At 31.9% G+C, this 26250-nt stretch overlaps 1 protein-coding gene across 1 annotated transcript in view; it reads left to right on the forward strand.

The window, feature by feature from the left end:
- The window catches only part of LOC117108919 (protein crumbs-like), a gene marked incomplete in the record, with an annotated part of 35476 nt that extends 9835 nt beyond the window's left edge, over window positions 1–25641 (forward strand). Inside the window, 5 exon segments of the mRNA XM_033251102.1 lie at window positions 5831–5947; window positions 14389–14511; window positions 19046–19174; window positions 20297–20398; window positions 21421–25641. Coding sequence (XP_033106993.1) covers window positions 5831–5947; window positions 14389–14511; window positions 19046–19174; window positions 20297–20398; window positions 21421–22001 — 1052 coding nt within the window.
- Window positions 25642–26250: the final 609 nt, after the last annotated feature.

Consider the following 26250-nt stretch of genomic DNA (forward strand, 5'->3'; position numbering starts at 1 on the left):
ATATAGGCGAGTGATTAATTCTTCTCTCTGAATCACTATGTGCTCTTTAATCTTGCAGATGTAGATCAGTGGCTTTCTAACTATGGGTCACGACCATAAATTGGGTTGCCAACAAAAGTCGCGAGACCCTTTATAGCAAAGCTAATATAAAAATGATAAGTTGTGGACATTTTGAGGAAAAGACGGCATTGTCCAAGTATCATTCTAAGACCTAGGCTAAACATTAATTTAAAGAAAACCTCTAAAAATCTCTTACTTATGCCTGTAAATTCTTGGCTCCTTCAATGACAACCTGGGCTCACACCTGAATGCCCAGAACTCCACAGTATGTTGCCAATTCAATGAGACGCATGCATATTTTAGATGTGCAAAAAAATGGAGACCTAAAATGATTGAGAAAAAGCCACAATGATTATTAGATAGAAGTACCATTGGGAAAAATTAAGATTTCTTTTTTTATTCAATTCTGTTATAATGGTACATAATGCATTTAGCAAGAATGACTACAAAAATGGCCAATTCATGAAATAATGGTTCAATATAATACATTTTTTTTCACTCGCAAGATTATAATAAATGGTCATATAGTACATAATAAATCATATTTGTCTCCTTTACATGCATATGTCATACTTCTCATACAAGTCCGCATGTTACGATGTACATTTTCAATCCCCACAAGTATATAGGAATTATATGTTTAGAATGCATAAAAAGTAATAGATATATAACATAAGAGATGGTCTATCTTGACGTTGTAATGTAAACACTGATTAGATACATTAAAATATCGTCCACACTGTCAAAATTTATGTGACAAATATATGTGGTGTGCGCATATATGGGACATGTAATGTGCTCATATATGGGATGTATGTGCCCATATATGGGACATGTAATGTGCCCATGTATGGGATGTATGATGTCATATTCCACCCAAATATGGGCATATCACATTTTTTTATCACATAATGTTCAATAGTGTGGAAAGAGCTTTATGTTCTTTATTTTGTAAAAATATATACAAATACATTTATATGCATTACTGACAGCCATTCATAAGATGTACCAGGAATCTTACAGTCCAACTAACCCTGGTTTCATTAAAATCGCTACACTGTTCCTACAGTGTTTTTAGAGCAATTGTACTGCGTAGGAGTGCCCAACAAAATCAGGAAGGCTCCCTGATTCCACCGACCAATCAGCATCACCGGAAGCTGTCTTCAATAGCGTGTAGCAATTGTATGGAAACCAAGCTTTAGATGGTTAATTTTTTTTATTTGTGGGCCTCCCAAAAAAAAACAAAAAACAAAAGACAATATATCCACTGCTCTTACATTGTTACACACTCATTTGGATTTGCAAATGACAGTACAGTATTTTAAAGGGGGATTAAGTGCTTGAATTAACTGAATGCGGTGGAGGCCAGGCCCGGTTGGGGGTCTGGGGGTTAAAGCCTTTTGATACCCTTGAATTTTGAATATCTATTATTTTAATAATCAGGAAGTAATCCCTAAACCCCTCTGGAATTTCTGTCACTGCATAAATCCATTGGTAATTGTTAACTATTAGCATGTCACAGCTATTTATTGATTAGTTCTTATTAATTTTGTGCCAGAAATTGACATTGATTTATGGAACGCTACAATCAATTTAGTAATTAGTATGTGAGGTTCACCTCATGTACATTTTGTTATTGCTTGTTAAGGTACTATAATACAACATATAAAAAATGATGATGTAAAGCAATAACACAATCTGGAAAAACCACCGACCATCTTTTGTCCATTTTCCAGGAGCCAATGCATCGGTAGGCATGGACATGGTTCTTATTTTTCGTGCCTGAACCTATCTCTCACTTGTCATCAAAAGTCATACATTAGAAAGGAGTGTGGCGTATTCAAAATAGTCATACTATGTTCAGGCATGTGAGAATTCCATGGATTCATGGAATTCCGTTTTTTTGTTAAACTTATGGGCTATTTTTAATACAATTCCAAATCCGGGGAGAAAATTATAGGGGGGGGGGGTCAGGTACTTCGTCCACAAGAAATCAAACAAAATTACAAAAGTATTGTCCGTAAATGTGCCGGCGATGGCAGTCGGTCCTGATGTTCACTGGCGCAAGCAGTCCGAAATAGCACATTCACTAGAAGTAGGCATACATCTTTGATGTACACGTAGTTGGCGTACATCTTTTGGTGTAACTAGTCGGTGTACATCGTTTGATGTAACAAGTTTGGCGTACAGCACACTGGTAGGCCTACATGACTGTACTTGGTTTTTTCTTTTGCATTGGCACACTTGAACTGGCCATGCAAAGACGACTTTTCAGTTTCAACGTTGTAGAGGCTATTTCTATAAGCCGTGATATGGCTTGCCACAGTGATATAAATCAGAGAGGTATAGTAGTAAGTCTTCAGACTATTGAAAAGGCTGTAAAAAACAAATGGATGCTGTGGTTAGATCTTACAGTAAGATGGTAGATGATGATACTTCATGTGAAATGGCTGGTGTTGCATACTGTTCTTTGTGTAAAATAGAGATCAAGTATGGCGAAAGGTTTGAAAAACATCAAAGAGCACATCATCATTTTTGGATTCATTTCTTTCCTTGCTGTTGTGTTTAATTAAAATGCTAATAGTTACACAGTAATACAAAGAAGTCATTTTAACAGTTGAAATACCTTAAAATGTAGTCTTTTCAACCTCAGAATTACAAAAATTTCTAGCAGGATTCTCCCTCCCGTACCCACCCCAACTCGGTCACTTTAGTTCCCTGGCGCCGGGGTTTCAGTGGAAATCAAATTTTCTCACTCACATGCCTGTATGTTTAAAAATATATACCGTAACAAAAATATCGCTGTTATCCAGTGAGTTGCCATGGATACCAGATAACATTAATTAGAAAAAGGTTGTTGACATTGAAATGCAGTTAAGATTGAGGCAGGGAGTCTAGCGTTGATTACGGTAACTGGTCGCAAGCTGCGTGTTGTAGAGTTATATTACTTGAATAACCTGCAAGGTTTTCAAAACAGATACTATAGCAACATAGGTATTGTAATTTGCACTTTCTGGTTTCTTTGTCATTTTTGATGCCATTTATTTAAATGCACCATTACAAGTATTTATGGTCAGATGCAGAGTTTTACAACAGTAGGGACTTTTTCAAAATGTGTTTTTTAAAATTGTGGCAGTAAAGGATATAAAGTAACCTGTTACCCATTCTAAATTAATTTCCTCTACTGTTACAGTACTACTATACAATCATGACTTTTGTGTTTTTCTTTAAATTTTATTATTAAGTTGTTTCCTAACTGACCTCAATAAAGAGGTGTTTTTAATTACACTAATTGAGTATCCAGATTAAAGAAAGTGTTCTAACTAATTTAATCAGTGTTATATTTCATTACAACAAATAATTATAGTTAAGAGTTGTTTGATTCTTGTCACACCTCCCTTCTCCTTTGACCTCTCATAAAATACCATTCAGATTGTACTCATTGAAGGTAATATAATAGGCCAGCAACAAGTACAATATGAATACTAATCATGTGTTATTGCATTATATTTATTACATTATAATATTAAAATTATACTATATTTAATTCTAAGATAAAACCATTTGAGAATATACAGTATGAGATTTCTTGATTTCTGGGAGAATTTAAGTCCCCTCCAGGTGATTATGCAATACAATGAGATAATATAGCTTTCTAAAGATTAGGAATTTTTTACTAATCAATTTTGAAAGAGCAATAATCTTTTTCTATGTTGTTTGGATTTAATAACATGACAATAAATACATGAATAATTATGGAGATTCAATATTCTCAATTTCATTAAACATATGGTATTCTTTGTTACTAAATATATATATATATATTTAGAGAGCATTGAAAATGATATTTGCATCTCAATTGATTGTATGCCTTTATTCTGGATTCCTTTTGAATTTAATAACGTGCTGAATAATGTATTAGTGTCTCTAAACAATCTATAGCTTACAGTACAAGGATAAACTTAAACAGTATTTATTGAATTCAACACTGACTCAGCTCATCAATTTTTCATTTTTTTCAGTAGTAATTATTTACACTTATATATAATTTTATGTAATAATAGCAGCAATTTAATTTTAGGTTTTTGACGTAAGTGATAGCAGATTAAGTTGTAATATTGAAATGCTTAAATAATACATTAAAATGAAATTGAAGGTAGCACTAATCTTTTTATATTATACTTCCAGGAAATGTTTTCAGTTATGTTAATTATCCTACAAAGAGTTACTAAAAATATGTAGTCTTTGTACCATATATATTTTGCCCATGCATAAAAATTTTGTTTTTTCCATGTTTTTTTTAAAAATATGTTTTTACAGTTTTGTTCAGATCTGTTCTATAGTGCATTGTTATTTGTAGCGTGTTTGGCAAAAGCAAACAAATGTACATATTTTTTATGACTGAGCAATTAACGTCATGTATATTGTTGTGTGAAATAATAAACTTGAGCTTGGAACTGACATCTCAATGTCAAAAGTTGAGGTAATATTTGTCTAGATAATTATGATGGCTTTCATTTATCCACTGTTGACTTACCCTTGATTCAAGCTATGAGAGATAGCAGGGGCAGAGGAGGGAATGTGTTACCCAGTTGGTCCTTACAGAACCACATTTACAATAGAAATAGAAATAAAATAGAAATAGAGATAATGCCAAAACTATAGTCCAAAAACTGGTGTCCATGATCCTTCAAAATCATTGAGTCTTTATTTCTTACCTCTGCACATAATCTACTGTAACTAGGTGACCTAAATATATAATAAAAAGGTATTCATATGAATACACGATAATTTTAGATATTATTATCATTATAGCTTCATTATCATTATCTAGAATGTTAAATCATCATCATTGTCGTTATCATTATTCTAATACTCATTAATATTTGCCATTTTAAACAATCCATGTTGTGGGATGTAGTTTTCTGAATCCCCTACTCTGCCAAATCCTTCCTCATCAACAATGGCAAATTGAACCAATATATTTTTGGCCGTAATACATTCTAAAAAATTCCTTACATTATATTTGCTGGTGCTGCCAAGGGTTGTACAAGTGATCTTTTCTTTTTATTTTACATTTGGTCAGAAAACATATATTGACCTTAATTTGGCAAAGGCTTTCTCATCCACTTCTCAGCAACTTGATGTACCTGTATTAAATTTTTGGTTGCTTTAAAAAAAAAATGATGATTCTGAGAGTGTCATTGGCAATTTTATAATTAATTCACTTTTGATAAACTTTTACTGTAGCTTTAAAACTAAATCACATTTGAAAGTTGATACTTCAAACCAGCTGCATTGAAGCCAAATTCTTGGTAATCGAACAGACAAACGTATAATCACATTATCACAGAATTTACAATTTGTGATGGAATCGAGAAATCTGATTTACGAATTGTCTGTATAGATATAATTCAATGTTGTGTCGGTAAATATAATTTTCTTTCGATTATTATATTGAAAATAATTGACTAATGGACCATGAATGAGGACGCTTGCTTGTTCAATCTAATTCTGTAAATGGTATTATATCTTGCATTAATCAACCTAACAATATAATAAATAAAATTCCAATATTCAACTGCTTACTTTAAGTTATTAGTTTTTATTTTAAAACTACAACAAAATATATTCCTCACCTGTTGAAATGTACATAAATAATTTCTATTTCATTATTCTCATAATAAATATATACTTAAATTTAATAGTCTTGAGTATGATCATGTATTAGGGCATTAAAATTGTTATTGAATTTATGATTTTATTTCAGAGGGGAACCCATGTACCAGTAGCCCATGCCAGAATGGTGGATGGTGTTATAATATTTATGTACAGTACTTGTGTATATGTAACATCCATTGGATGGGCAGTAACTGCGAAGTTCCAGGTGAGTTAGATCTGTCAAAAAATGTGTAAGAAGATAGTTGCGTTAATACTAACAAATTATATATACGAATGATGTTTTTGCCCTACCTGAATGTTATTGTACTCAGTACGTTCCTAAATACTTGCGAAAAAAATCTTGCAAGTGATTTGTGTAGAAAATGAATCTACGACCTCCAGATAACTAGCTTGGTGTCTTAACCACTAGATCACCGAGCTTGCGATTAGTGGCTAGTAAGGAATCTGATTCCCAAGTAGCAGTGGGTACTGCAATGCGATGCGATTGTGTTTTTTGCATCGGAAAAAAAATAATATAAATGATGTTGGAATCATCAGTATTATTTTTCTTGAATTAAAAAAAAGTTATTCATACATAATAATTCTTAAGGTTTCATCTGTTTTCTTTTGTATTAAACCAAACAAAATTGATGGCCAGCCTTTTTCGTTTCAAGTAAAAGAAAATTAACTGTCGGTCAAAAATTTCACTTTCGAAGGTGCTTCCAAAACCCAGCGTGCGAAAATGTTGGAACATGTATATTTTTTGTTACATAATTTCATTTCCTTGATTTGTCTCAAAACAATAAAATTTACAAGAAGTTCTTTGTAACCATTTTTTTAGTTCCTATGCATGTAATGCAATAGCAGCTGTTGTAATTACTTTTCACTGTTTTCCCTGTGTGTAGTGTGTGTGGGCGTGTGTGTGTGTAGACATTTATGCAAATGCGCATGCGTAAAAAAGTTTTCCGTCATTTTGTTTTTCCTCGCAATGCGAAGTTCGATGCGAAGTTGCTGCAGTATTCAGTCAGGGCTCATGCTAACTGATCGGCAAGTCAGTATGGATAAAACTATTTTAATTTTGCGGCAAAAAAAATTAACTGCTGTAGGCATAGGCATTTTGAAGAAGGCAGGCCTATCCTAGGGCGTAGATCGTGTACGTTCTTGATTATCGTGATGAAAAAACTTCAGGTGACAGACGATCAGGCCCAAGCTATTTTCAAATAAATTGTAAGCCACTGCCAGCTCCCCCACAGAAAATACTGTATACCTAGCTAGGCCCAGGCCTATGAAATTTTTTCAAAGAAATTTGCTAAAAATATTACTGTAATTTGCCTATCAAATTACATTACCAATGTGGTCTAAAATCACTATTTTGGGCCATAAATTCTCCCCCTGAATTTTTCAACCACCTCACAAATTTGACCCAACCATATTTTCTGATTATGTCATTTATGATGACTTAATCAGAAAATATGTTTAGTTAAGTCATGTATCGTGCATAGGAACGTTGACGCCTGCAAGGCTCTGGTTTTCAATTTTGTATTAGATCAAAGTTAAATTATTAATAAAGTAAAGGTTATGTAGTGCAATCTATTTAAAATGCCAAGGTCTCATACAGCCTATTGGTTCATTTTTATGTCCAGTTTTATATTGACTTGACTGCAAATACATATTAATTACTGTAGTAAGTACTAAAAGTATTTCTCATATTTAACCTTCATTTAAAAAAAACTTTTATCTGTGTGCTCATTAGTGTTACCATATTGTATTACTGTAAAGCATACAATTATGGTATTTTAAATGTATTCCTGTCCTTCATAAAATATGTACATTATGTATTATTGAACACAATATTGACTCATACATCATCATGAAAAACAACATTTTTATTGACTATTTTTGCATGTTCTTTTGATGGAGTAATTGTAGTTGTATTGCAAACTAAGCTAAGCATGATATTGATCTACGATGTGTATTGCGCCGATCAATCCGCCGCTAGCAGGAGGGTTAGTAGTATTCGATTTTCCTGTCTGTTTGACAAGCCTAGCCAAAACTTGATTGTTTACACAGATGTGGCACTTAGATCATTTATATAGCTCGTTTAGGAGAATTGCTGTAATTGTGGCTTTTCTGTGTTATAGTAGCTTGCCGTTCAATGAAATAGTCTTTTTTTGGCGTTTTCTAAAGATATTCTAAAGACTTCCTGACCACCTTGAGAGTAACATTCAGGGTGGAGATACATAGAATCTTAAATTGCTTGCTTTCTAAACCTTGGGTCCTAGAATCAAATTCTGTCCGGATTTTTTTTCAGTACCCGAAAAAATTTGCTACTCTCTGACCCAAAATACGTCTTAATTGTGAGACTTTTTTTATACCCTGGTTTTGAGAACTGAATTTTTTTAAAGGTTGTCAGAGAAGGGCAGAAAAGAAATAAAAGTTAAATTATTTTGTTTTCTTATTCAGCAATTTGCCAACAACATCGAGATGGAGGAGAAAATAAAAATAAAATGTTATTGTTGAATGTAAACGGCGTAGTAATGGGATGGTTAAATGCTTTAAATTTATATAGTTAGGAAGAACTATAATACATACCTTATATTTGGAGATTTCAATAAAAATAAATAAAAACTTATATTTCTTTCTGAAATTTCCAATTGGCCAAAAATAAAATTGTCATCAATATTGGAGGGCGGTGGCGGGTATGCAGCACAAAAAAGCAGCACTCATTGGATTTCACCGTCGTTAAAGATTATTAAAAATATACAATAGCCTCAGTAGACAACAGACTGCATTCCATTTGCCTTTTATATAACGACGTCTTTAAGATTTTCTCAAAAGCATATTGACTCCTTGCATTCGATAATGAGACTAAAAATAACCCAGCAGACATACTTCATTCCCTTTGCCATTTCCTAAAGACTACTTTCCTTTGAACTTCCTCAGAATTATAGACACCCTGGGCCTTACAAATAACACTACGGAGCTCAAAAGACAACAGCGAGTTCCCTTTAATATAACTGATAAAATCCAATAGTTGTTGGATCTGAATGAAATAAATTATTCAGAACTTGTTTTTACATGTAAATTTGCCCAAATGAGTTTGAATGTTGAAGTTTAGTAGCATAATATTCCCAGTGGTATTCTTTTTCAAGGAAATAATGTAAAATGTTGATAAATCTGCTTTCCTTTGGTATTAAAAATGCTGGCTGTTTTCATAGCAATAATCATTATGCACTAATAAAAAGAAATATGAAAGATTGTGAACAAATTATGGTTCTACTAAGACTCAACTTGAGTTACTAATTATGCAAATGCAAACCTTTACTCTCCTGAACCCAAAAAAATCATGTGATCTTGCAATCCCTATGTTGGCATCGCACATCAAAATGCACCAGTGATTACGTTGATTTTAGACATAGATTTTTAGTGTACAAAATATTTCATAGTTAACATTTGAATTCTGTAGACTTCTTCGTGATTTCGGGAAACGTTCATGCAAGACTAAACTTTTTATTGTGTGCTGCCACCAGAATATTAACATTGTGTGATATGTTTGGAATTTTGCTATTTAAACATTTGGAGTTTATATGTCTCTTGTATTTGAGCTGAGCATTTGGCCAAGGTGTACTGTAATGTTCCTTCTTGCGTGAGGATCTCTGTTGCAACCCGGCCATGCAGCGTCAAGTTTCTAATTGGGAGTCTGATCACTCAAATTTTCGTATAATCCTTGAATTAGAATTACAACAATATATTCATTACATTTAATACTGCGGCTGTTGTCAGTCACCAGGAGCCTTTCTAAAATTCCAATTTTCAAATATTTATAATTGGAAATAAAAAAAAGGGAAAGTATTGTAACATTTGAAATGAATATTTTGCAACATTGCAACCAATCACCGACTAGTAAACAGAATGTTTATGTTTTATTAATGTGTTTAACATGATAAATGAAAAGGTGATAAGTTTCAAGTATTCAAGTATTTTCATTCATCGAAATTGCAGTAAAAATACTTATTACATTGATGTTAACATTATAAAATACAATAAAATTCCAACAATCAATCAAACACCCAGAAAGACCAATATAATGCACACAAAATTAAAAAATAGAGAATTGCATAGAAGTTTACCTCAAGAAAATCAATAAAGAAATTACAGCGAAGAATCAACCAGCCAGGAAAATCACAATAAAAAGTGCACAAAGTATAAACATAAGAAAGGATGATGTGTATAATAAAGATATGGATTAAAAGAGACCATAAATGAATGATTCCTTTACAATTTCAAAACAAAAAAAAGAAATAAAAATGATTGATGGCTCTAGCTAAACCAGAAATCTGCAAAACAAATTTCTTTTCCAGAAATTAAGACTTTTGTGGGCTATCCTTGGTGTTTACACCGAATAAATCCAATCCAAATAGATAATATACTCTCAGCAAAGATCATGAACCAAAACTGCAGAAATTCTATTGGTTTTTACACTGCATTTAGTCAAGAGCAGTTCACAGATGTCGTCATTTCAAAACCTGTGAGGAGAAATCCCCATGGGCCATAGACCTACGCTATCATTCATTTAATAGCGTCACTATAGAACGCTGTTAGCGTTTAGTTGTTAATAAATTCACTGGCATTTCTACATGTTTGAGTAAACATTTCAGGTAGCCTGCATTCACAGTTTTTTGCCTAGTGAAAGTATAGATATTTTGTATTTTAGTTATATACTTTTTTATATGTATATTATATATTGTATTTTCATTAAACGTGTTAAATTTCAAACAAAAATGTTAGTACACACTGCAAACTTGTAGTGATATAGGAGTGTCTGAAGTACTCCTAAGAATTATCTGAGTTTTCCAAGTTGACTACGAGTTGTCAACTTGTGGCCCTGTCTCTTATACACATCTAGATGTGTATAAGACCAAGATCTACACTGAAAGTTATATTTATTTCATACCAACTTTAGAAGACCACTTAATATAACTTTTAAATTGTATTTTTTATGATTGAATAAAAAAAATAGAAACACAATTATTGGGTTATAGGTTTTTTAGTAATTCAGGATTTGTGGGATGAATCTCAATGCTCGTTTTTCAAATAATAATTTGTTCTTTGTGTTTTTTTTTTATAAATTTTTTTTTTTAAATAAAATTATTCTGCCTTTAATAATAGCATTTTTTGTTTAGAATTATTGTCAGGACCTGATCCCTTTGTTGTTTTAATTGTTTTGTTATAAAATATTGTTTAATGAATCTTGGAGCCAACTGAATTAATGAAATGAAGTGATCACATATAAACTCATTTAAAATTTATGATATATATGTCCTTGATGTCAACATTTTGAAATTAACCTGAATGGACCATTGGCAGTGAAGTTATTGTTTTGATTATGGGATTGAATAGCTCATCAAGCTGTAGTCTAAATGACACATTAGCCTACATTTTGAAGACACGAGATGAATACAAATTCGACGGAACTTTGTAAAAATGTATTCTCTATAATGATATAATATGTACTATAATGTAATGGTTAATGATATATTAATATATATTATTTAGCTATCAATAAAAAGAAATTATGTTAACCTAGATTTTGATGATGCAATATTATCACTGAAATAGATAATATAAATTATAAAGTAGTTTACATGGATAGACAATTTATATTTCAAATATATAATTTATATTTTTAAAATTGTTTATTTATTTATTTAAGCTTTCTTTAAACAGGGTGTAACCATTTAGTGACTCGCAGCACTGCTTTCCATACAGTAAATATAAAAAAGATATACAAAAAAAAAGTTTATAAATGGGAAATTCACAATTAACTAAAAAGTAAATTAAAAACAATGATAAAATAGCCTAGAACTGAAATAAAATGAAAGCAGAAAAATGAATATAAGTTAAATATATAAAATAAAAATGTAGGATTAAATATTAATCACTTTTTAGACTGGAAATGGGAATTCAATGCTGAAATATAGGAGAGGCGAAACAATGACACTTTTTACAATGTATTAATTAAGGATTTAGAACATTTTCATTTCTTAGACTTCAAATTGTAGTGTAACATACAATAAATATATATTATGTATTTTGCGTATCATTCATAGGTACGTATATTATGTAATATGGTATATAACATTGATAATATGTATAATACATAATTTATGATAACTTCATATTACAGAAGGTTTATCAATTGTTTTTCGAGGATAGAGAATACACATCAATATTTGATGAGTAAAGAGCAGTTGAACCAAATTGCATTTTTGAATTTTGCATCTCAGTTTAATACTCCAGTTTGTGAATGAGCCCTGTTGTAATTACACTTCCGTCCATTTGCATTAGGCTCTAATACAAGATAAATAACATACGAAGGTCTCTTGATTAAATGGAATTAATTTATTTTAAAGCAGAGTCAATTTTGTGACCTTACAGAATGAATTTTCAGGCAGCATCCATTGCTAAAGTATAATATATTTTATGTATTTTGAGTTTTTATTCTTGGAATCATTATTTAAATTAAAGTAATACATACTATAAATTCATAATAAAGTACTGTAATACATACTATAAATTCATAATATCATTATTGTTTTTAGTAGTACATACAGTAACTGTATCTACATTATGAGGCAAAAAAAAAATTGTCTGTTTGCCCTCCAGCGCCCGCCCCTTAGTTTGTGTTATTTTTTTTTTTTTTAGATTTTTTTGTTCACAAATTTTTAAAAGTGATCTCTATTTTGCTCCAATTTGCAAATGAAAGTTGTCTAAATTTGGTGTTTGAATTAAGGTATTGTCATTCCAGGCTGCAAAATATTGATTATGGGTTATTTTCATTCAGTCTGATGAATACCCTTTGAAAAACAAATAGTGAGACAGGCTTAATTGCAAGCATTACAATTTAATATGTTAATTTTGGTGACAGAAATTTTTTTGCGCCTGCCCCTCCTATACAATTTTTGGCATTAAAGTGCATACAAACAATTGTTTTTTTTAGACCTAACTATGCTTATTCCATCCAAGGAAAATGATGGCAGCAAGAAATACAAGATTTTTCATACCAATGTATACTACTGATGTTTTATATCATTTTAGCCATTTCTAAGTAATATTATGTTTTACCATGATGAATTGTATGAAACTGATCAAAACCTGATCCTAAACCCAATTTCCTAATTGTCTATTGTTCATGAGGCTTTCTTTGTAAATCATAAAACATCTTACCACTGCTGCAGTTCAGACATTACATAACTAGCTAAAAAAGCTAAATAAGATAACATATAACATGCAATCTGTCTTCTTTTAATCGTCATATACATTTTATCGAATGTAATTGTGATGTTCGTATACTAGAGAGTAAGCAAGCGCATAATATATAATTATGGTGATAAAAATAATTGTAATATAGGGATTCGTACAATTTTAATTTATGTGGAATGATCTGATAATACAACATTATTCATATTAAATAGGTAACGCAGATAAAAACTATGAATAATGTAACAGCCAAAAATATTTATTTTTTTATGTAAATATTAGGTAAGTTAAATTACCTTTAGTATTGAAAGCGTAGTTTAAGTATTAGTTATTGAGAAAAACGATGAAGAAAAACTAAGTTAAAGAAATATATTAAAATATAAAATTGAAAGGAAAACGATGAAGAAAAACTAAGTTAAAAAAATATGGTATATTAAAATATAAAATTGAAAGGAAAACGTTAAGAAATAAACGCATACAAAATGTAACAGCCAAAAATAATGTAACAGCCAATAATGTAACAGCCAAAAATATTTATTTTTTTATGTAAATATTAGGTAAGTTAAATTACCTTTAGTATTGAAAGCGTAGTTTAAGTATTAGTTATTGAGAAAAACGATGAAGAAAAACTAAGTTAAAGAAATATATTAAAATATAAAATTGAAAGGAAAACGATGAAGAAAAACTAAGTTAAAAAAATATGGTATATTAAAATATAAAATTGAAAGGAAAACGTTAAGAAATAAACGCATACAAAATGTTGCTTTAAGTAATTATATGTTCCTATATCATTGTTTATTTTTCAATACAGTATATTCATTTATAACTTTATTTTTAAAAAAATTAAAAGTGGGACGATCCCACGAAAAAGAAAAAAAACCCTTTTTTTTTTAAATTCTTTAATCTGAAATGCTCACAGGCCCATATTCAGGAGTTCCGCAATCCAATAGGCTGGTGATATATTGAGTGAATATAGTCTGGTGTTGCCCAAAAACTACGTTTTCAATTAGGCCTATTTTTGACTTGGTATTGAACTTAATGCACTAGAACGTAAAAACGTAAATTTTCCCCTTTTGCGGCCCCCTAGCCCCAGCCTAGTTGCTCGCTTCACTCACAAATAACGCACCCCGCGAATTCTGAAAGCTTCGCTAAATTGCTCTGAGTTCAGATTGCCCCCTGCGCTTTCGTTTCGACCCCCCTTAGATTTTTCACCGTACGCCCCTGAATCATATGATTGACTCTGAATTTAATCATTGTCTTATTGTATTATTGAATAAAACCCTTATGAGGTATCTTAAAATATATTTTTTTTTTTATTCATAATGGTTTTTTAATGCTAACTAATAAGACTTATCAAATATTTGATAATGAATACTTACTTGGTGGTTGGTATTTTCCTGTTTTCAGCGCAACACACACGAACGTGCGGATCATGGGAAATTCCCTGCCATTCTGGAGGGTGTACGTTTGCACGCAATCGTTGTGATGGGAATAAGGATTGTAAAGATGGAAGTGACGAGGTGAACTGTGGTAGGTATTAGTGGTTTGGTAATAATAATGAATTTTGTTATTTACTCATTCTTTCTTATTTGTTTGTTTTATTTATTTTTTTCTTTGCAATTAAAAGGTTGACAGAAACTTTTTCAACAAGATTTTAAAAATCACAAAGGTTGTATATAATTTATAAAAATAGGCCTATGAGTATTACAATATACATAAACCATAGTAACTATGTCTAACCCCAAAAATGGGAAAACAGCCATCACTTCCTAAGTCTCTTTATCTTCAGATATTTAAAAAAAATTGTGACTTAAGGATTTGAACTCAGAATCCTAAATTTAGAAGGCAAGCACCTTAATTATAAAGCTATGTTCCCATTTCACTTTCAGCCAATTAGATCTGATTGTTGCAGAGATGATAACAATATTAAATTGTTCAGCTTATCATCATTATCACAGAGAACATTACAAAACCTGGAAAATTACGGTACTAAATACCATTTATTATGCTGTACTCAAGGAAGAATCTAAAATTATATTACCGGCAAGGATTTAAATTAATTCTTTGTCATAGAGTTCTTATTGATTTCAGAGATACTATACACCACCTGTCTTTAATCAGGCTTCCAATATTGGATACAGCTAGAAATGTAATTTAGGTTGAATCCTGATCTTTGATTAAAGAAATAGCTACAAGTCTATAAAAAATGACCTGAGTACTATTGCTAACTCTCTATAAAATCTGGCATTTGACGCCTCTGGCATCTTGCATAAAGCTACCTTGCACACAACCAAACAAAAACAATAATCAAAATAAAAATAATAAAAGAATGTACATTATATTATACTGTGCCTATATTATTTGTATAGTCCCATAAATTGGCTGGTAATCTGTTTGAACATTTCTTAGTAAAATGTTTGTAAATCAGGAAAAAAAAGTTCTTGTTTTGATTTGTGTTCAGATATTGTAAGAGAATAACTGATGTTTTTTAAAAAACCAACTTCTATTATCCGGGTAATTATCAATAAATTTCGAAAACAGGATCTAAAATAGTACGACCGACTCAAAAATATCTACTTAATTACCGAAAAGGGGATGTTTGCTCTTGGCCATGTTAAGGCTGTGGTCTGTGCATTACTTACAAAAGAGAAGTTCTCCATCATTGCCAAATAAATATAATGTTTGCAGATGGCTTCTTCGTGTTTGTGTAATAAAATGCCCATAAATTTTTAAGCAAAATATGACTTCATTAGTGATGATAAATATAGCAGCCTACTACTGATGTTAGAATGATTTTGGAGCACGCAGTTGCATTTTGCAATGGAGTTTTGTTATGAAGACAATAAACTTGTTTAAAATACATAAGAAATGATAATACCTGTAGCCTTTGTGAAATTTGTAGCATTACAGTGCAATCCTTCCATACTTGATTGATATGAACTGATCTTTTGATCTACAGTACACAGGCCTATTTAACATTTCATTTAAGATTTCAGTGTGTGAACTGTCACTGGATAATTGTTAATTAGAATTGTGGAATTAAATTGCGCTCATCTCATCTTGGAACCATTTGTTTTCAAATAACTTACCAGCTAAACATGTATATATTATTAGTTTAGTTTCTTTCTAGAGATTAATAAGGGCATGGACATAGGCTTGGGAGGAACCCGCATTACAGCAAATTAGTTCCACTAAGATGGTTAAAATACTGAAAATAACCAGAGTTTTCATTGGAATAGAAATTTAGTACTGCTTTCTCAATTTTCGCACACCTAGTTCTGCATTCTAAAATTTCGCGCTCCCCCCTCCCCATAGGATGAAACCAGTCTCATCCCAGAAGGGGGTTAATCATAAATTTTGTTGCAACCAAGAAAGTGACATTGTATTGCCAAGTCCATATCAAATTCACTATCATGTTTATATTTCACTGATGTAAGTGTTTGCCCATACCAAACATTGCTAACAGGCAAATGTTTATTTACAGTAATTGCTGTGGGAAAACAGCCCTTTCAACAGACACTAATTAATTAATAAGTATAACGTATGTTGATATATCTTTTAATTATCTGTGTTTGCTAGTAGTAGAAGCTTTTCATTTTTAAACAACTGGCTAATGAAACTACTGTAGACAAAAGTGTCCAGATTAGTAGAGTGCAGAAAAAAATGTTAAATGTAGGGCAAACAGATATTGTGAAGTAACGTAAATAAGGATAAGGTTAGGGAGATTTGGTAGAATAAAAGAGTTAAAGGGTGAAATTAGGCAAATTGTTTTCATCTTCTTTCATTAGCTTTGTTGGCATTGCTCCCTGTGTAGAATTGTTTTTAAGGGTAGCCAAATGCACCCGTAGCCAAAGTATTAAAACATTAATATAACACCTACTATAATTAGAAAAATATTCAAGGTAAAAGAACATTCAAATTCAGAGCTTCAAGACAATGGAATAATTTAAATGAATAGATGTTGTATGAACAAATTCAATATAGGGTCTTATAATAATTTGAATCGAATGTTAGAATTTCCTGAACTACTGGATATAGTTTTAATTTTTTTTTTTTTTAAGGATGTAAACGATTTGGTGCCAAGAAACAGCGCAGCATATAATTCTATTAATAATTGAAAATGTTGTGTGCATGGCTAAGTGATTCAGACCGATACCCAATTCCATTTCAATTAAAGGGAGAATTTTGCTGTATAGACATTAAGCGGTCTTATTCTTATGAATCAGATATCAATCAGATATCGAGATAGTCTGACATTTGTGACGCATTGTGTTAAGAGTTGGTTATAGTCTGATTTACGATGCCTATTTTTATTTATCCTCTGCGTGGTTGCCAGGTTCTTGACATTCGTTGACATTTTGAATCCTAGTTGTTAGGTTAAAAATTTGCTGTTTTCCTGTTCTGACAATGGTCATTGTTTATCACTATACTCCTGCTAGAGTATGTCTAGTCTGCTGATAAGCATGTGGTTTATGCTGGCTGACTAGATTTCATCTGATAAGCATGTGGTTTATCCATATGTTGCTTCTGATGGTTAGAGCCAGAAACCATTATCCTTACCTGCTCAGCAAGTCTACCACGATGAGTTGCAGCTACAGCTAAGTCTGATTTAACTAATTCCATCTCAGCATGCAGTTTCTGCATCTCCCTATAATAATCTGAATCGAATGTTAGAATTTCCTGAACTACTGGATATAGTTTTAATTTTTTTTTTTTTTAAGGATGTAAAGGATTTGGTGCCAAGAAACAGCGCAGCATATAATTCTATTAATAATTGAAAATGTTGTGTGCATGGCTAAGTGATTCAGACCGATACCCAATTCCATTTCAATTAAAGGGAGAATTTTGCTGTATAGACATTAAGCGGTCTTATTCTTATGAATCAGATATCAATCAGATATCGAGATAGTCTGACATTTGTGACGCATTGTGTTAAGAGTTGGTTATAGTCTGATTTACGATGCCTATTTTTATTTATCCTCTGCGTGGTTGCCAGGTTCTTGACATTCGTTGACATTTTGAATCCTAGTTGTTAGGTTAAAAATTTGCTGTTTTCCTGTTCTGACAATGGTCATTGTTTATCACTATACTCCTGCTAGAGTATGTCTAGTCTGTTTTTAAAACTCTTTAAACAGTTTTTTGAATGTGGCCGAACATTTTACTTTAAATTATAAAATCTACTCTTCCCAAAACTTCTTGCTATTTCTTACTGTGATAAATACTAATAATGATAAAATTATTGTTTTCGTTTTCTTCATCTATTGCTATTTTTTGTAATTTTTTTTTATTATCAATTTGCTATTATAACTTTCATAATTATATTACATTGTCCTTGTTATTTATTTACTTTTCAGAAGAATTTTATAATGTATTTTTGTATTGTGTGAAATAAAATAAAATGAATTTAATGAATGAATGAATGAATCGTCATCATCTTCATCATTTCATAATCATTATTATTATTACAATAATAATGATGGTAATAATAATCATTGTTTTATGTAATTATATTCATCGTTATTATTATTATTATTTTTGTCATACATTGACATAGAATGAATGTTACTCCAAAGAGTAATGTTCATCCTATGTTATTTAAACATCTGTGCATCTGTTGGTTGCAATTCACTCATTTTATATTTTTACATATCCAATTTTACCCATATGATTCTAAAAAAACTATAATTTTACTTTCATGTGGTTTATAATTTTTTAAATTTATTTCTATTCATAATTTACGCCTTATGTTGCTCTTCTTATTTAAAGGAAGGAGCAGTCCAATTAGAGTGCGTAGTTTTAATATGATTTTAATGTTTTGTACATTCTTAAGTCAAGGTTTATCTTCATTTTACCATCAGAATGTAACACAGATTTTTTATAATGCATTGCATACATGTGTACAGTCACTTCCTCAATAACAAGGATACAATATTCAATTCCATCGTGCAATTGAGTTTGACTGCAACTGATCCCAAGTTATTAGCAGTGCAGTAATTCATGGTAGGTTCTATCATCCATTTTCTCAAACACTGATGAGTTATTTTAATCTCTCGTCCCTCTGTAGTTACCATTAAACCTCAGCCTGCGTGCCGACCAGGAATGTTCGTGTGCGGCGACAAGTCATGCATCCCGTCCTTCCGACGTTGCGATGGATTTGTTGATTGTGTTAACAGTACTGACGAGATTGGGTGCCGTAAGTAATTCCATTTCATGGTCATGCGTGCATACATATAATCGATGTATATCATTACAGAAAGAGATTTTGTAATGTCCCTTTTGATTTAGCAAGAAAAAGACTTTAATGTCACCCGATTTTATTGAATGGTCAGCTACTACTGTTAGCACTTATATTGTCAAGTACATAGAAATGATATACTTGCATTTTATACATTATTTGAATAATTTCATTAGCGCATTTTCTGTTTATAAAAGCACTTGTACTGTACAAAGTAAAAAATTCACAAGATACACAAAAACTAGGTATGTTAAAAAAAAGAAACATGTATATATCGATTTATTCAGGTAAGTATTTACCAAAGATTAAAAAATATGTTAATTCAATAATAATGGTAGTAACCGTGGTCATATTAATATAATGTATTTCAATGGCAGAAGTAGACAGTAGGGTATAATGCTGAGAGTAATTATAACTCATCCATTTATTCAGTAACTATTTGAAATTCACAAATAATACAACATGCATAGATATGACAATATAGAACACAAATAACCTATGGTAATATTGCTTGGATTAATAGTAATGCCCTACTTATTTCATTCTATTTATTTGTCTCCAATTTTTTTTTAATACATGAAGATACAAAACAATACAAAATACCATTAAAGCTGAAACTGGCATCCAAAAGGCAAGATAATTATTCATTCATAGTCATTCATTAAAGAATATGTAATAATGTAGTGCTAGACAGCATAATGCCATCTGATGATTTTTGGTGAAAGTCTGAACTTAATGTCTGAAAGTAATGGCAAAACGGTAATGGGGGATGTTTTACCGTGCCCTCCATGTTTTACCTGCCCTATAGGGGCAGATCTAAAGTTTCTTTACTTTATTTTTTTATCGCAAGTTGTTTTCTAGCCCTACATGGTTCAGTCCTTAAACTACAGAAAGGGAATAAGTGACCTGGGGTGGGGGCACTCAATCTAAATCAGGGTGGCCATGTATGTGACTATGCTTCAAATAAAAGGGCCTAAAGATGTTGTGCAATGCAGAGAAAAAGCATCCCTTTCCATGTAATATATTAAAGTAAGTATTACCTTTTTTAGAGTAAAAAGTAACCCTAAACTTGTTCACCAGGGCCAAGAATTGGGAATGAACCAACTCAAGCAAGGAGTATGACGAGAGGGCCAGAAAAAACCACTGAATTGAGCACTGAGACGTATGTCGGGCGAGTATTCAGTATGTACAGGGACATATTAGTTCTCCTTTAGCCTACAGTATACTCTAGTCTCCATTGACACTGTGAATTTATATAAACAAGCATTCTTTTATTAATCGATTTGTTGATGTCCAGATTATGGGCGTTGATATAAAGGTCAGGTGGTTTTTTTTCTGTTTTTCACAAGGAGAACCTATTTTACATATATATATATATATCTGTCTCTTATACACATCTAGATGTGTATAAGAGACAGCATGTGTACATTTTCAATGGGGGTCTAGGGGTGCAAGTATTTTTTTGGGGGGGGTGGGCGTATGCTTCCTCGAGCAGCTCCTGATTTTAGCTCAATAGTTTACATTTTACAACCAAAATACATGTAGTACCCAAAAACCCTAGATTTGCCATAAACATATGTTTTTTATATTGCTTATACAGTAGTAACCTAAAAAACAGCCGACCAATGATTTCAAAATATCACAGTACTGAGAACACATTTCCATCTGCAAAACAAACTCATTAATTACACCGTTTGTATATTCTTAGCATATATCTTTAAATTTCTTGGCAGAACATTTATGCATTTTTATTAACTTAATTGATTGTGAATGAGTAATACTGGGGCTTAATATAATGTTTGGGGATTTTGCAGAAATTAACACATGCAGTACATTTCTGAGTCAAATGAGGCATAAATCCATGGCTCCTAAAATTTAATTCAGCATATCCATGCCTTTAACATGTCACAAGCCAGCACATACCAGTGATCAGTTGGCTGTCTCCCAAGTGCTCATTTGTTAAAATCCATTTGACATAGTGCGAGAGTCACAAACGCAAACAGAGGACAGAGATACAATAACAACACCACTACCATGGATCATCATGAAGAAAAAGGTTGTGCAATGGAAATTTTTCTTGTTTTGCAGGATTTAACAGTTGTGTCAGTTGTTTATTTGTTTATGATTTGAAAATTAATGTGCAGGGAAATTCATAGCATGATAAGCTCTTTTTAAATGTGTTTTTTTTTTTTTTTCTCTTTCAGCCCATCCTCTTGTCACTGACATAGCTGTTATAACTGTAGCTGTACCTACCAGTTATAAAGTACCGAATACTTTCACCGGTGTTGAATTAGCAATTATCACAAGTTTTCTACTGTTCACCATGTGCATTCTCCTAGTTTTATTTGCACAGAAACGTGGTTTTCGCATTTCACGACGCCAGCAAGCATCTTTGATGTATAGACGCCGTTTACGTGATGCTCTAGATCGCCTCAGCGTCAGAGGCTGCCCATCAAGGTTGGACAATCCTTACCTGAACGATGAAATTATCGTGTCATATAATGCAAATGGCGATGCAATACGGTTCGGAGATAACGCATGGAAACATACATTCCACACTGATCCCCCTCCACCTTATTCAGAAATAATTGATATAAACAGAGAAACTTGTCCGTTTCCTGTAAATGCGTGTTCAGCAGAAATGCAGCCGCCATCTTATGACGAGACAGTGGCCAGTTACATTGATAGGCAAGCAAGTCGTACTCATGAAAGGACTGAGTTGCATTATGGGAGGTCAGGGGGCAGACGACAAGGCTGTGACTTCGACTTTGAGACAACAATATGAAAAGGACTAAGTGAATATTTTGGTGCTGATAAACTAAACACTGATACAACGATGCAGTCAAATAAAATGAGTCATTCTGGATAATGGCTTGAGTTTCAAAGATTATTATAAACCAAATATTACACTTAATGGTATTTGAATCAGTTGATCTCAGATGAATGAAATGATAGTATTTCTGTTCTCCATTAGATTTTATTGTGCAAGTATTTGTACCAACTCTGCATGATACAGAATATGTAGCATTGCTGATAAGGCTGTAATTTGCTCACGAAATCCAAACAACTCTTCTAATGATTTATTAACGTTCGCAAATTTATCATGGAACTTTCGAGAAAGTCTCTTTGGTCAGGCATACTGTAACATTGATGAAGAATGTCTTCTGTTCCACCTTGAAGTTCTAATGACCTATGACACCCTGATGTGTGTGCATGGGGAAAATATTTTCTGTACTGTTGCAAAGGAGGTATGCTTTTCCCACATGGTGACTGCTGGCCAGATGATCTGATATCAGTATACTTTCTTGCGCTATAAAACTCTGTCCAAACTATCAAATTTTCTTTGCCAAAATGATGTATGCCCATATATAGTCATGATGTGCCTATATATGGTCATGATGTGATGTCATCATGACCATATTTAGGCATGTCACATGAATTTGATAGTCTGAACAGGCATAGCATATGAACATACACAAAGACAATATTTGATTAAACTAGGATGATGGAGAGCATCGTCTACCTTCCAACATGCATGGATTCGAAGAGACACAATTTGTTCGACTAGATTGAAGGTATATGTTTGAAACAAGCAAAATATGATGCAGTAGCACATGCCTGGATTTAACTACTTGGTATATAAAGAAACACCTGAATCATTGATGTAACTATATTAAGCAATGAAATGTCTTTCAGCACATGGATGATGTAATCCTACTTTTGTGCAGAACTTGCTGCAACATTCTGCAAATTACAGAGAGTGACCCTTTCTTGCTAAGCCCTGGGCCTTGCATATTGTTGCTAAAGTTCCACAAAACGACAGTGTAAAAACATATGCAAGCACATGGGACACCACGTGTGTTTGTAGGACATACGCATATTCCTCGCCCTCTTGTTATTGGTCAGTTGTTAAAGTTTGATTGACACTCCAGAAGAAACATTGTTTTGGAGAGACCACAAAGAACTGCATTTCTGAATCCAAATGAGATGATAAACCAAACTATGCAGTACAGTACTTTTCTATATTTGTCCTCTTGATATTTGCCTCTCAACTTTCAAAATTGTGGTTGAAGCTACATTCTATGATTGGCAAAATGTACCTCCTATTTTGGGTAAGGATATTCCAAATTGTTAAGAAAAAGCATAGGCCTACCAGTAGTGGGGTTAGGGGTAATGTTTTTTCAAGAAGCTCCACTTGAGGTCAAACTAAAAAATATAATTAAATTTTAATATATATTATATAATCAAATTTTGATGATCTAACCAAAAGTACTGTGATTAGAGTTCCTTAATATTGTGGTTTGAAACACAGTTTTTACTTTCCTAATAACTAGAATCTCAGCAAGGGGATTGGATTCAGCTCTTTACCCCCACTAAGGATTTTACCACTGACCCAGACCAATAGCTATATAGTGACCCATGGATCAGACTCCTCTTTTGGATATGTTGGACCCTTAATGGAAAATTTCTGGAAGCCTATTGTATACATGTGAAATACATATTACATTTCCAAACTACTACAGCCCTCCCCAGCCTTCTTTCTTGACCCACTTTCAGTGCAGTTTGGCCAGCTATTAATCAAAATTAAAATGATATATTCAAACAGTAACAGCATCAGTGTATGCCAAGTAGTGTAGAAACCAACACATGTGAAAAATGTATATATACTTTTATATTTAAGATAATTAAAAATTATAAAATTGTTGGATATGAATCTCTTGTAAATTATTAAATTATACCGATATTGGTATCTGTACATAAGAAAAAATAAATCTGCTTGTTTAATATGGCAGCAAATATTAATTTATGTTGAATAAATAGTAATTAATTAAAGGTGTACACCTACTTGATGCCAAACACCTGAAAATTCAAACAAAAATAGCTCAGTTGAAAGAAATCAGATAAGTTATTAACAGGAAGCGATAAAAAAAATTAGCTTTTGCTGATATACAGATACCCTAGTACAGAAATCTACTGTATAAATTGATTACCAGCCAAATTGGGGGTCTATGTGAAATTTTTATGGGAACGTGTGAGGCTTGGCATCCCAAAATCAGCATACCCACAATAAATGTTAAACTGAGTAATTAGCATAAGAATATTGCAGTATTGTATACTTTGGTACAGAAAAGCCAGAATACTTTTACTCATAACTTTGGCAATTTAGTAAGTTAATTCAAGTTGAAATGGTCTATCATTTTAAAGCTTATAATGTGGAGAGAATTAATACAATATATTAAAAAGTCAATTTTCATGTTTTGGTCACTAATGCTGTTTTTGACAAGGCAAGCCCCATATTATTTTACCTATTGTTAATTTTTGGAGAAATTTTTTTTCTCATTCATATTTTTAATTGTAAATTAATAACTTACTTTAATATACATACTAAGTAATTTAAATATGTAATCGTATTATCATCAATTTTTCATGACAGATAATACGTCTTTAATGTAATTTTAAAGTTTCTATTTTAAAATTTTATATTAAGAAAAAAATAGACATGCTAAATTTTTGAGAATAAGGATGCTTTGTATAAACAGCCTTTGACAACTGCTCTGGAACTGGAATTATAATATACTACATCAACATGGTGCTGTATATATGTTGACAACTTCTCTAAAGTTAAATGCATAATAATTATTTCTGTAGGCCAGTTTCATTAGAGAAGGGATGCCTAACAAAGTGTGGGTTGCTGATTAAATCAGAATAAATATTCAACTGACGACAAAACAATGTATCTGGGACACAAATTGTCAAAAATTACCAAAGGCAGATTTGGAAACAATTTATTTTTCAATTTGACTTTTTTTGCCTGACAGCTGATGATTTTCATTCTGGAAATCTCTTCCTGTGTAAGACGGTTGTTAAGTTCCGTCGTATTCGTATTATCATCAATTTTTCATGACAGATAATACGTCTTTAATGTAATTTTGAAGTTTTTATTTTAAAATTGTATATAAGAAAAAATAGACATGCTAAATTTTTGAGAATAAGGATTCTTTGTATAAACAGCCTTTGACAACTGCTCTGGAACTGGAATTATAATATACATCAACATGGTGCTGTATATATGTTGACAACTTCTCTAAAGTTAAATGCATAATAATTATTTCTGTAGGCTAGTTTCATTAGAGAAGGGATGCCTAACAAAGTGTGGGTTGCTGATTAAATCAGAATAAATATTCGACTGACGACAAAACAATGTATCTGGGACACAAATTTTCAAAAATTACCAAAGGCAGATTTGGAAACAATTTATTTTTCAAGTTGACTTTTTTTGCCTGACAGCTGATGATTTTCATTCTGGAAATCTCTTCCTGTGTTAGACGGTTGTTAAAAGCTATGTACAGTAGGCAATTTTGCAATTATCATTTGAAATTCCTGATTGTAGGTTTTAGATAAATATTCTGTTTGAATCCACAGTATGTTGTCTTGATGTCTTTAGTTTATGAAATATTTTATAGGTAAATCAATAGCAATGGTAATAGTATTTTTAACTGAGCATTATTTATGTAACAGTGAATATATTAGGGTTGGGGTACAACAGCAAAGTGTTCCTGTGAGTGTACTTGAAAGAAGGGGGAGTAAATGTTTGTACTTAAGGGATTTTCAGGCAGTGCATCTTTGGGGGCTCAAGGGCCCACTTTCTGCTTTATAAGCATAATAATACATAATCCACAGAATAAGAACACACCCACAAACACATGTTAAAGAATTTAATAAGTGTATCATAATTGGTTAATTCCTGACCCTGTACATGTATATTATGTATCAAAAGCTTTTAAGAAAAAATATGGGTTACAGTTTACATAAGCTACCAACTGTTTGGTTGTTTCCGATAATTTTAAGGCTTTGTCCGCACTATCAAAATTTGTGACAAAAAAATGTCATATGCCCATATTTGGGTGTAATATGACATCATGCTAATATATATTTTTATTCTCTGCAGTTGAATTTTATATCTGTATTTGGAATTGCTGTGAAAGAGGGCCTCTTCATGTCAGCATTGCTGTCAGAGCCACCCTCTCAAAATA

This window comes from Anneissia japonica, unplaced genomic scaffold, assembly GCF_011630105.1.
Source record: "Anneissia japonica isolate Jap-2015-1 unplaced genomic scaffold, ASM1163010v1 scaffold987_len1640505_cov201, whole genome shotgun sequence".
Taxonomy (NCBI): Eukaryota; Metazoa; Echinodermata; class Crinoidea; order Comatulida; family Comatulidae; genus Anneissia; species Anneissia japonica.